This window comes from Salvelinus fontinalis, chromosome 35 (genome assembly GCF_029448725.1).
Source record: "Salvelinus fontinalis isolate EN_2023a chromosome 35, ASM2944872v1, whole genome shotgun sequence".
Lineage (NCBI taxonomy): Eukaryota > Metazoa > Chordata > Actinopteri > Salmoniformes > Salmonidae > Salvelinus > Salvelinus fontinalis.
Genome location: NC_074699.1, coordinates 18,967,955 through 18,980,620, shown reverse-complemented (window position 1 = coordinate 18,980,620; position 12,666 = coordinate 18,967,955). Strand labels below are relative to the sequence as shown.

General features: G+C 40.1%; 1 protein-coding gene across 1 annotated transcript in view; it reads right to left on the bottom strand.

The window, feature by feature from the left end:
- Positions 1-425: 425 nt before the first annotated feature.
- Positions 426-12,666, bottom strand: part of vat1l (vesicle amine transport 1-like) — a 32,255-nt gene continuing 20,014 nt past the window's right edge. Inside the window, exons 8-9 of the mRNA XM_055899448.1 lie at positions 7,589-7,672; positions 426-2,850 (exon numbers count right to left, since the gene is read on the bottom strand). Coding sequence (XP_055755423.1) covers positions 2,752-2,850; positions 7,589-7,672 — 183 coding nt within the window. The 3' untranslated portion in view covers positions 426-2,751. The remainder of the gene's footprint in view (positions 2,851-7,588; positions 7,673-12,666) is intronic.

The window sequence follows — 12,666 nt, the reverse complement described above, 5'->3', positions numbered from 1 at the left end:
GCCCTGCCAGTAAATAGCAAAGGACCAACCTCATTTATATTGCATAATAAAGGTGTTACATACCCCACTGCTATAAGTGGGAAAGGGATGATAAGAGAATATCAAGACTCAAAGTGATTGGGAATGATGAAAATCAGTAATTCATGTTGAATCCTTATGACTTAATTAGATAAGAACCTAAGAAATCGGCAGAGCTACTTAAAGTAACCATAGTCAAAGTCTATTTACCATTGTTAACAGGCAAGTAATTTACAGTGAGAAAATTACCATGGATTTAAAGCTTAAATCATTTTTCATACTGTACATTCTTGGAGAAATACCCCAGCTTATGAGAGTGTGACATTATAGGCAGTCTTTCATAGGGTGGCTAGTGGAGAAAACCTGCAGATGACACAGGCCAAGAAAAACACACAGCTTTCCCAGAATGCTCTTCAGATACATTTATTCATGTAAACAGAACTGGACTACGTACAGTATAACATAACAAAAACACTAATACCAACAAATACAGTTAAACAATATCTTCATATAAGTCTGTAATCAGGCTCCAGCTACAGTACTAAACACGCCTACATAGTTTGTTTATCTTTTTTTACTTTTAAGGCAAGTTGACTATTCATCATAATGACCTCCCATGGAAACACAAACATACACACTGCAAGTTACTCTACACTCTATACCTAGACTAACTGGAAAACCCAAAGACACATTCACATTTAGAAGTACTGTTCTCCTTCATTAATATACTTGATTTCCAGCATCATTGCCAAGTCTATCATGAAAGGAAATAGGTGCAATGTTGTGATAAAGCTAATAAAATATTTGAATAAAATGTTGTGACATTTAATGTGACTTAGCTAATTAACGATCATACGAATGTTGTAAGTGGCAAATGAAAGATCAATGAAATGTGTAAAACTGGATTTCTTCACTAGTGGGTGGTTTGGATGGAGAAGCACAGCTGGCTACTTTCCAATCACTTCTACAGCCATGTAATAACTGGGCCGTTTCTTCCCATACAGATAGTAGGGTACATACAAAAAATGATCATATTTTCTATTCACTTGCAAAGTTACAAGAAATTGTATGCTGTTTTATACGGTGTCTGTACATTTATTTTTGGTTTGGGAATACTCCTGAAGGTAATATGTAAGCTTGCTGTTATATGAAACACGGCTGCCTTAGCTAGATTTACTGTTTATAACAAGGCGATTCAATAGCTTTCATCTCCGTACCATCAATGGTAGTTTCATATTTTAATGAATAAATAGCTTTGTACGTTGGATGATTGATTTCACACTTTCCATATGGATAATACTGGTAGCATAATACAGTTGTCATACTCCATCTCACATGAGATGTTAACATCTGAAATGAATAATTCCTGTCCTGTGGTATCCACAGCAATAGTACTTCCATTCTTGATGGCCCATCAGCTCATCTGTAAGTGAATGTGGCTTTAGTCCTCCCCCTCGTTGGCACTCTGTTTGGGAGGCATTGTACACTATACACAGGCACCAGCCAGTAAAGGTAACACAACTTCTTACACACACATAAAGAACACAGACTAAACAGAAACGGGTGTGGTTAATCATCATCATTACCTGACCACCATGCCATTTCTCTCTGCATCGTTTGTCTGAAATGTGGACTATGGATGAGGCCAAAAGCTGACGTTATATTTCTAATTTTCATTAGTTGCAGAAATGTAGGAAACACAGTCAGAATGCTGCCTGGCTTTTGGCCTAACCACCATGAAATGTAGTGTTTGTGGAATGGGTACAATTCAAATACTGAAATCTTCTACAAGACTGCTGCAGCCTTCTAGCTCAAAGGCACTGGTGATCCCATAACAACACCGCAGAAGGTCGGATCCCTAATGTGTCGGTAAACATGGTAGCAGGCATTTACAGTGGCATTTCCTAATACTCTCTCCTAGCTCACACACTGCTGAAGATAACCTGAGAGAGGAGGGTGAGAAACGATCTCAGAGAGTGATTTTGATAGACCCACTGCAGCAGGTGGAGGTAAATAGCCCAGGGCCAATCTGCTCTGGGTTTGCTGTGTATTCAGTGGTAATGGGGTGATCAGAGTGACTAGTGTTCATGAAGCAGCCGAAATGAATCTCACTTCTGCTTCATCATAATAGCGGTAAAAGAGAAAGGGGAATATAGCTTAGAGGAGACGTTTACTCTAACACCCACCCTCCTTGTTTCCCTCTTGTTTCAACCACCAAGACAGGAGTACATGCATGTTCAAAATCACTTATGTGCCTGGTTCACTCTCACTCACTTACTGTTCTCTTTAACACTCAATCACTCACTCTCATATTTTCCCTAAAAGCAACATAATCAACCCCTTATTCACTCTGTTCCTACTTTGTTCCCTTGTTAAGGTTGCCATAGAACACAATGAACAACGATGAGGCTGCAGACAGGTCTAAGCATCTCTTAACATCATTTGGTCAGCAACACAATGCTCATCATAATACTGGATAGTGAATGGCACTTTAGCTGATGGGCAACTTTGACAACCAGTGTCTTATGAGTTTCCAAATGTCTTTCAAACATCTTACATAACAAAAGACAACAGACCCACACACAAGCACACAAACATACACTCACATACTGTACAACGGTTTGAGTTCACGGTGCGTAGTTCTGGTCGTGGAGTCGTCTGTTATGGGACTAATCCCCCGCTCCACCTCCTTCCTTTGAGGTGTCCAGGCCAGTTGTGGTACCGTACCTGGGCCTACTGGATGAAAGGCATGCGTTCCTTGTTGTCACTGTCCCCTTCATGTTCCTCCTCCTCCTCACCAGCCTCACTGGTCTCTGTGCTGTCACTGGCCATCTACACAGAATACAGAACACATTGTAAATTATCCAAATACAGAATAGAGAACCAATACACAACATGTACGGTATAAACTGTATAAGAAAACATCCAAAGACAAGGAACAAAGGATTCAGTTATTAAAGTATCTGTCCAGTGTTCCAGATTTGTTATGAAATATTACCTACAATTAATTACAATATGAATTAAATAGATTACTAATACAAAATATATATAATTAAGGATGTTAAAAAGCAGATTTTCTCTGTGTCCCTGCTTGGCATTTCGGAAACAACACTGGCATACACTTGGATATTCAAATTAGTTCCCATGTGGAGGCACTGGGGCAGACTTCCTGGGCCTGGCTGCACTAAGTCAAATCGTATGGATGGATTCAGGATTTGGAAATGCACAATAAAACTACTAGGGCACTTTACTATAACATCAATAAATCAATAAATGCACACTGATTAATGCACAATTATGAGTCGTTTATGTCCTTTGCTTTATTATTATATTCCTAATATTTGTGTTGTTAGCAACATAAATAACGTTAGCCAGCTAGGTAACGTTAGTTGTGAAGCTAACTAACTAGCTACTGGCTGCTGCTATCTTTATCAGACAACAACAGCTAACGTTAACTAGGTTTCCCCTTGATCTAAAACTTTTAGATGCAAACCACAGTATTTAAAATTGAAGGAGATGGTGAGATGGTTGTTGTGTGGAGGATCTGCTTTGACTTGCTTTCTTGTTGGTTAGCCAGCTGGCTTATTTAGCATTGATAGCGAACGTTAGCCATGCTAACATTAGCTAACTGCTTCTAAACAGTCAGCAGGCCAACTCTTACAAGTCCCAGATTGTGCGGGACAGTCCTGCAGTTTGGCCCTCTTCCCACATCCCACAACCAAACAATTATGTTCTGCATTTTATTAACAAATTCAAACACCACTAATTTAGATTAAAAACAATTTGTCCCGTATTTCAGTCAGACATTCCAACCTGTCTCTTGCAGTCACTTTTCGCGTCTGAAAAAAAAATCTATATCATAAGAATGTGGTAGCCTACTGGTGATGTTAAACACTTCTCCAATCGTTGCTGAGATCTGATATTCTGCACAGCGCAAGACGAGATGTAGACTAATGTCATAGGCCTATTGTCAACCAATCATATTTCTCAAATCCTTTCGGGCTAAATTCCAGCTAAACTTGGAGAGGACAGTTAGGCCTACCTATTTTCAAAAAGCATGCTTCTCATAACGAACTACAAAAGTAAGTAAATAACCGTATTAGACTGAAAGATAAGGTAATTTCGTCAAACTTGTGAGGCTCTCCATACTCATTAGTTGCACAATAAACATATTTGCTGCTACTTCACTAAATCCGATTTTAAAGTCTCACTTCCTAGCTATTTGACCACCAAAAAGTTTCCTTGGCCAAATATTCCCAGATTTTCATAAAACAGCCACACATGTAGTCTCTCATTTCTGCATCACCAAATTTTGCAAAAGGCAAAAGCATGGCTAGGTGCGCTTCAATTACTTGTTTGGTGCAGCGGACTGCAGGGGTGTAGTGCTGTCATTACTCTGCTACTTCTCACAATGGTGCTCATTTAGTAATGTTAGATCAAAGCTGAATCAATGTCTTGAAAGATCACATAATGATCACTGGGCACAGACGTCAATTCATTTAATTGGGGTGGCAGCGTAGCCTAGTGGTTAGAGCGTTGGACTAGTAACCGAAAGGTTGTTAGATCGAATCCCTGAGCTGACAAGGTACAGCTGTGTTCTGCCCCTGAACAAGGCAGTTAACCCACTGTTCCTAGGCCGTCATTGAAAATAAGAATGTGTTCTTAACTGACTTGCCTAGTTAAATAAAGGTAAAATAACATATATTTTTTTAATGACGTGGAAAGAACGTTCATTCAACCAGTGTGTGCCAATGCGTTAGTACTCTACATAACAAAACCAAATATAATAGCATAGTATATAACATTACTGTTACACCAAAAATACCACTTAATTTCTTATGAGATTTTAGGATGGTAAGCTGAATAGTCCCCAAAAATTATCAGATGGCCAAAACTCAACTGCGCCAGAATGTGCTATGATTGAAAAAAAAATGTAATACAGGAAGGCTATGAAGTTTAACACCATCTGCTCTAATTTGCCCACGAAATAGGAATTCACGAAGATCTAAATGCATATTCCCATGAAACTACTTGAGATCAAATGATCGGCATGCAGACGCAGTTTGGACATTTCACTGGTAAAATGTAAAGAATTATCATTCATGATTGACAGTGATGATGCCATGGCCTATTTTGAAATGAGGGATGCCTAACTTGGTGTTTGAGGGTATTAAAAATATAAATGTTTATTGAGACAATATGTGTGGGCATAGGTAGATGTTGCAATTGGAGGATGCATTTTATGCATATTCTATAATGATATTCAATAGGCTACATCTGGGGGGGATGGGGACGTGCTGCTAAATGTTTTTATTCATGAAGGCAACTGTCTCGCGAATGTCCCCTAAAATCATCCTGTTGTCCCGCATTTGGGTATTTTAATTGTGGTCTACCTATACAAACCACATAATTTGAAATAGAAGTAACAGGTGAGATAGTTGTTACATATGAGTTGTCCTTTTTGCTAACACCAGCTGTGGATTGCTCGGCTTGCTAGCTATCTTGCTTGTGTGCAGTGAGTGTGCATTACTGAGCCGTGCCTCCCATTATCTCAAGAATGATCCTTCGCCCCACTGGAGAATAAAAACAAAAAAGGCAAAAGCTGCTGGACCAATCACATATGACCCAAGAAAATTTCAAGCATTACATATTTTTTTTTACATTTGATTTTTTTTAAATACAATTAATAGAGTTTGAGATGGGGTTTTACTGGACAGTTACTTTAAACGTATCAACATTGAATCAACATTTTGTCAACGCTGCTCAGGCTTTTGTTTCTTATGTTTGCTGCTCCAAATGGGGACGCTGACATTCACGGGTCACTATAGAAACCAGTGCCATTGGAGGATATCATGTTCATTGTTATCAGACTTAGTTTTATCTAAGAACCTCAAACCTAACCATGTGTTGATTTGGCCAAGAGTTCTCCAGGGATAAATTGCTCACTGTGATGAGTCATGATGCTATTTAACCTTCTTATGGCTGGGGGCAGTATTGAGTAGCTTGGATGAATAAGGTGCCCAGAGTAAACTGCCTGCTACTCAGTCCCAGAAGCTAAGATATGCATATTATTAGTAGATTTGGATAGAAAACACTCTGAAGTTTCTCAAACTGTTTGAATGATGTCTGTGAGTATAACAGAACTCATATAGCAGGCAAAAACCTGAGAAAAAATCCAACCAGGAAGTGGGAAATCTGAGGTTTGTAGGTTTGCCTATCCAATATACCCCCTTATACCCCTCCAATATACCCCCTTTGGGGGATATGACCCCCTTTGGGGTCATATTGCACTTCCCAAGGCTTCCACTAGATGTCAACAGTCTTTAGAACCTTGTTTCATGCCTCTACTGTGAAGAAAGAGGAAAGGAGAGCTCTTTGAGTCAGGTGTCTGGCATGAGCTGACCACACGCGCTCCCGTGAGAGCGACCTGCGTTCCATCGCATTTCTGAAGACAAAGGAATTCTCCGGTTGAAACATTATTGAAGATTTATGTTAAAAACATCCTAAAGATTGATTCTATACATCGTTTGACATGTTTCTACGAACTGTAATGGAATTTTTTGACTTTTCGTCTGACCTGCTTATCAATTTGGATTTTGGAACAATTTGGATTTTGTAACTAAACGCGCAAACAAAAAGGAGGTATTTGGACATAAATTATGGACGTTATCGAACAAAACAAACATTTATTGTAGAACTGGGATTCCTGGGAGTGCATGCTGATGAAGATCATCAAACATAAGTGAATACTTATAATACTATTTATGACTTCTGTTGACTCCACAACATGGCGGATATCTGTATGGCTTGTTTGGGCTCTGAGCGCTGTACTCAGATTATAGCATGGTGTGCTTTTTCCGTAAAGTTTTTTTTAAATCTGACACAGCGGTTGCATTAAGGAGAAGTTTATCTAAAGTTCCATGTATAATACTTGTATCTTTTATCAATGTTTATTATGAGAATTTCTGTAAATTGATGTGGCTCTCTGCAAAATCACTGGATGTTTTGGAGGCAAAACATTCCTGAACATAACGTGCCAATGTAAACTAAGATTTTTGGATATAAATATGAACTTTATCGAACAAAACATAGATGTATTGTGTAACATGAAGTCCTATGAGTGTCATCTGATGAAGATCATCAAAGGTTAGTGATTAATTTTATCTCTATTTCTGATTTTTGTGACTCCTCTCTTTGGCTGGAAAAATGGCTGTGTTTTTCTGTGACTAGGTACTGACCTAACAATCGTTTGGTATGCTTTCGTCATAAAGCCTTTTTGAAATAGGACACTGTGGCTGGATTTACAACAAGTTTATCTTTAACATGGTGTAAAATACTTGTATGTTTGAGGAATTTTAATTATGAGATTTCTGTTGTTTGAATTTGGCGCCCAGTCCACACTATCACTGGCTGTTGTCAAGTCGATCCCGTTAACGGGATCTCAGCCATAAGAAGTTAATAATTTCCTTTTTCCTCAAAGTTTTTCAAACTTGTTGAATGCATGTGCAATTTTAGACCACTTATTGATAACTTGTTTTTGTAGAAAAAAATGTCAGGGTTGTGTACGTACCAAAGGAGTGGGAGACTTCTCCACATCCAGGATTAGCTTTCCTATGTTGCCTCTGTCGTGGATCCTCTGCATGGCTTCTTTTACCTGGGGTTCAAACACAATAACCAATCAGACCAAACACTGACTGTCACATAAAATCAATGTCAGTAATAACAATATATACCATATAGTTTAGACATTCGATCCCCCAAAATACAGCTTGTGATTTTGTTTGGGTGCTGTATGTGACGTTCTGAATAGAGTGCATGCAGTTTTAGGCACTGCACATTAGGTGGCAGTGGTGACTCAGCAAGCCCATGAAAAACATAGCGACAGAGTGTGACGTATGTGCAAAGAGGAGTAGACGTTGCAATCGGGGTGATAAGGGTTTGCATTTCTGTCACAACAACTTCAAAACTACATTTAACAGCATCTTCCATCCAAACTCTTATAATAGGAGCCAGCTAAAAATCACATTCTTAAATCACAGTCCACATTGTCTGCAGAACTGAATGCTATAATGCTGTGCAAATAGCCTGACTAACAACAGAGTGTTTAAAAAACGTATAGGTGCAGTGAAATTTGTTGTTTTACAGGGTTAGCCATAGTACAATCTTCATAACACAACCCAACAAATTACTGCCAACAACCACAACTAATTGGTGTTCAGATTCCAAACTCAACCAATCATACAACCAGTGTCAGCACATGCTCTCATTTAGAATGATCAGAGTGTTATTATCTGAGTGGAACAGTTGCTACATGTGCTAAGCTGAGGGCCATATTTTAAAGTGTTACTGCCTGTTCATTCAGCTGGGTGGAAGTGAGAGGTCAAACATTCTACTTCCCAGACAGACAGTAACTTGAAGCACACACTGGTTCTCTCTCAAATAAATCAGTGCAGGTCACTGTATAATCATTCAGTCAGTCATGAGAGCCAGCACACATTTAAGACAGCCAGGATGTGCACAAAGCATGACGATCATCACACCATTTCACAGGACTGAAAAATACGTGTCATTTCTAGAATACTGTATTTTGTATATTGCGTGACGTGGTCTGGTGGCTTTTCTGAATTGATATACATGGCCGGTGAAGATTAGCGTCCCTGTCCTTCATCTAGCCAGACTCAGTCAATACCCAAACCCTCCGTCAGAGCTCATGACATTTACAGATGATTGGAACTGCTCGACACCCGCCTAAAAAAAAAGGTGCCGCAAGTGTATTCCTCCTACTTCTAGGGAGGTCAACCCTGCCACGCCAATACTTTTCATCACACCATTTCACAGTATGACATATAGCATGATGAGATGACCTATAATGATTACCTCCTCTAAGTCAATGCCACTGGGGACCACTTTAGGGCTGCCCTTCCAAGTATTCTTACCTTACTGTCAGACTCCATTTTAAAGTTGCATCTCTGCCTCTATACTCTTTGTTCTATGTGGTGACGTTTCACCAATCCCAATGTTTCAGTGCTCAAAGCACACCACTCCCTATGCTCCCTATCATCTGTTGCTACGTACAGCAGAGAAGGGATATCTGAGACCAGTCTGCCCTGATGCATCTCAGGGATATTGCCTCTATGCTCAGTGTGATTACTGCAGAATGAATCCATTTACAGCAGTCCATGGCCAGGCGAGCACAATAAAACGCATCACTGAGAGAGCAGTTCAAAATATATCTTTCAAGGCACTGTGCATTTTCAAAGTCATTCCGTATAATGGAGCAATTGTCTTTGAATGTTTTGAAAGGAAGCAACTGAGAGTCATGAGTAGGCACCCATTACATTACTGTAATATCTTTAGCATGGAAATGTATCAGAGGTAACATTTCTATAATGATACCGAAATCCATTGAGCACAAGTTGTGTTTTCCCTGATTGTGTGTTGTTTCATTCCCCTTGGGGTTGGATAGATCTCTAGTTTCCTTTAATTCATCCCTGGTCATTTCTAATGGCAGTAGTGTTTGCTTTACCAGAAACCCACTTGAGAACACAATTAGGAAAATGAGTGTACCAAGAATCAATCCTGCAGTCAAATACAGGGAGATGCACTAGAAGGCTCTGTGATGCTGTAATTCAACATGATGCACTCTGCAATGGAAAACATGAGTCACATGGCTCTACAGTGTGACCATTTTACTTGCATATGTACCTAAATATTTTGCTGTGTGACCTGGAATTTTAATATAGGAGCACCAGTGCGCTTAGAATAAAATCACCCAGATGATAATTGTTGCAATGATTCCTTCACTGTACCGCAGGCCCTGGGTGCCACGGAGTATATGCTTGCACCATTACAAGCAGTTAATTGTGCTCTTAAATTTCTTTGTGCTCCAAAATGTTTCAACTTCGGCACGCGCGTGCTCCCTGTAAAAAAAGGTCAGCATAGAGCCTTGAGTCACATCCCTCACTGTGGGTAAACAATTATCAGCATGTGAATAATTATCATTCATAATGTTCACCATAAATCTAATACATGCTTACTAACTTCAGCCACACAGAATATCCCAGTGTACAATAGCTTGTTAAAAATGAGTTTTCAACGACCATTGACTCAAACTGGAGACTGGCTGCTTTAGTAGTGGCAGCTGTGAGCCACTCCAACCTGATGGGTGGTGGGTTGTGGAATCTAATCTCCATGTTATTTCTCTTACAACCCCAACAGGATTTACCAGACTCGAGTAGCACCGATGTTTGAAGTTGGAACAATAACTATTTTCTTTTCTTTCAAGACTAAAATCTGATATAATCTAAAATGTCTTTGAGTGAGACCCTGTTATCCAGTTTGAATGGGAAATATTTTTTGCCTTGGGATATCCAAGTGGGGTGCTATCCAGACAGTACTCAGTAGGTACACCATGAGAAAACCATTTCTACCAGGTAGGTGCACCAATCTCTGTCCATACATAAATGATGATGTTAGTAAATAAATTATGTTATGGGAAAAAGTGGGATCATAAATAAAGCCTTGTGAGGTCATACAGTTACTGTGATTCAGTGGATCCTTCCATTTCTGACAAATATTGCCTCAGCATTTTCCTACAAGCCACTGCAAACAGAGTACTTTCAATGTGAGACAGTTGTGTTGGTTTGGACGGCTGTGACACCTTACTACCACATGGTTAATCCATCCCCCACCTCATCTCCACCCCCACCTCATCTCCACCCCCCATCTCTTAATCTTTAGGTTCCTTTGTTAAAGAAGATTTAGATTTAATGCGTCCGCATCCTTCCCATCCGAAACAGTTTGGAACAGTTTGTGCATATATTATGACAACATTTTGTGACGTTTTTGTTCGGCAAGGGTTTTTCCACATGTTCATGCACACAAAAAATATCTTGAGGCAAGCCGAAGTCGGTAGCCGAAGTCTACACCCCTTTGTCGATGATTGGTCAACATTAGGGATTCTTGAATGACAACAAACAGTTAATTGATGAGAGACAAATCGTTTTCATGTAACTTTTTTCACTTGAGATATACTGAACAAAACATCTTGGTTAAATGTAAAATTGCGCCATTTGGCAAAAACATAAAAAATCATTCTGACTATTTTTAGGAAGTGGCTACGGCATCTCAATATTGACAAACAGTAGTATTGACACTTTTTTCCCAAATTTTTCAAGCAAAGGTCTTTTAATGGAGTATGCAAGCACACTTGTTCGGTTCACATGCGGAAGGCTTAAAGGCATTGCGTCTTTTCATGGGCTGAGGAGGGTGGAAGGAACTCAAGCATGAAACCAGAACAACATAATCCAGACTGTGAACCAACAGTCTGTGCCAGTGTTTGTTCCTGTGTTCAAAGCCGTTATCAGAGTTACTGCATTGGAAATGATGTATACTATAAAGTCATTCAATAACTGTGCTGGAAGGTAGAGGGGTTTCATGGAAAAGGGTAATGTGATTACCCTCTGATTTCGCTCATTAAAACTCATGGGGATCTAAATAATCACTACATGGGAATAGTTCAACCCCTCAGAGATGATGACCATGGATGGCCTATATCACTGTTCTCATTACCATGGTACATACAGACAATGTACCTCTTTGTCTGGATCCCATTGTTTCCAAAACATTCTTTAGTTAAAAGAAATGACATAGCCTAAAGCAGAAGTAGGTCAGGGACTGTTAATGTGATGTTAATTAACAATGATGGAGAATTGTGGCTGGTTGGAGAGTCGGTAGGGGGTAAATTGTGAAGCAGGCACATATCTGAGAACCAGCAAGGAGGCTCCGCCATGCTTTATCCATGGTGAACCCCTACTGTACTCCCTGTCTAGATCCCGATTACACCCTAATTGGCCAAGACACTCCAAGTTAGGCAGGCAATGCTGCATGGGTATCCAGGCAACCTCTCCTTCATTCCATCCTGAAGACACACCCTCCACCCTCTCCAGCCAGGCGAGAACCGTTTTCCAGGCTCAGCATTTACACTAACCAACGCCCCCTGAATTCTCATCCCACGCACACAAGCAATGGGAGTCTTTGCCCCTGGCTCGCCACCCCACTTCCCGTTAATGAGACTCTTCATGGGCTGTGGTTCCAGAGAATACCCTGCATTTCATGCCAAACCTCACTGACAACAGCAGAGCACAGGGTTCCCAGGAAAAATACAAAACATCTCATAAACACACCTCTCTCTCGCGCTCTCTCTCTCTCTCATACAAAGCTGAAACTCACATGCTGCACGATATCCTCCCAAGACAACATCACGGAGAGCTCCACAGACAGCTACAGTATCTGTCCTCCCACAACTGCTGACAATTGCACAACTCATTTCACCAACAAACCACAAAAATAACTTCCGAATGGACTTCAAAGAACTCACTTGGAAAATTTACGGAAAAGCTTCTGCTTACACAACCAGGTATGGCTGCATCCCGGTGGTATCCCTGCGATGTTAAACAGTCATATCTTGGAATTCCTTTCTGAGACGATGCCAGAAGTAGTATTGTGATGTGTCGTACCGGTGAGTGCCAAGCCTATGAGGATCAGAAGGCCCTTTCCGAAAAAGCATTGTCAGGCTTGATAAATTACTTAACATTCTTTATCAGGCAGCCGTAATCTGAATGTTTAGCAGAGAGCGGTCTTCCCAGA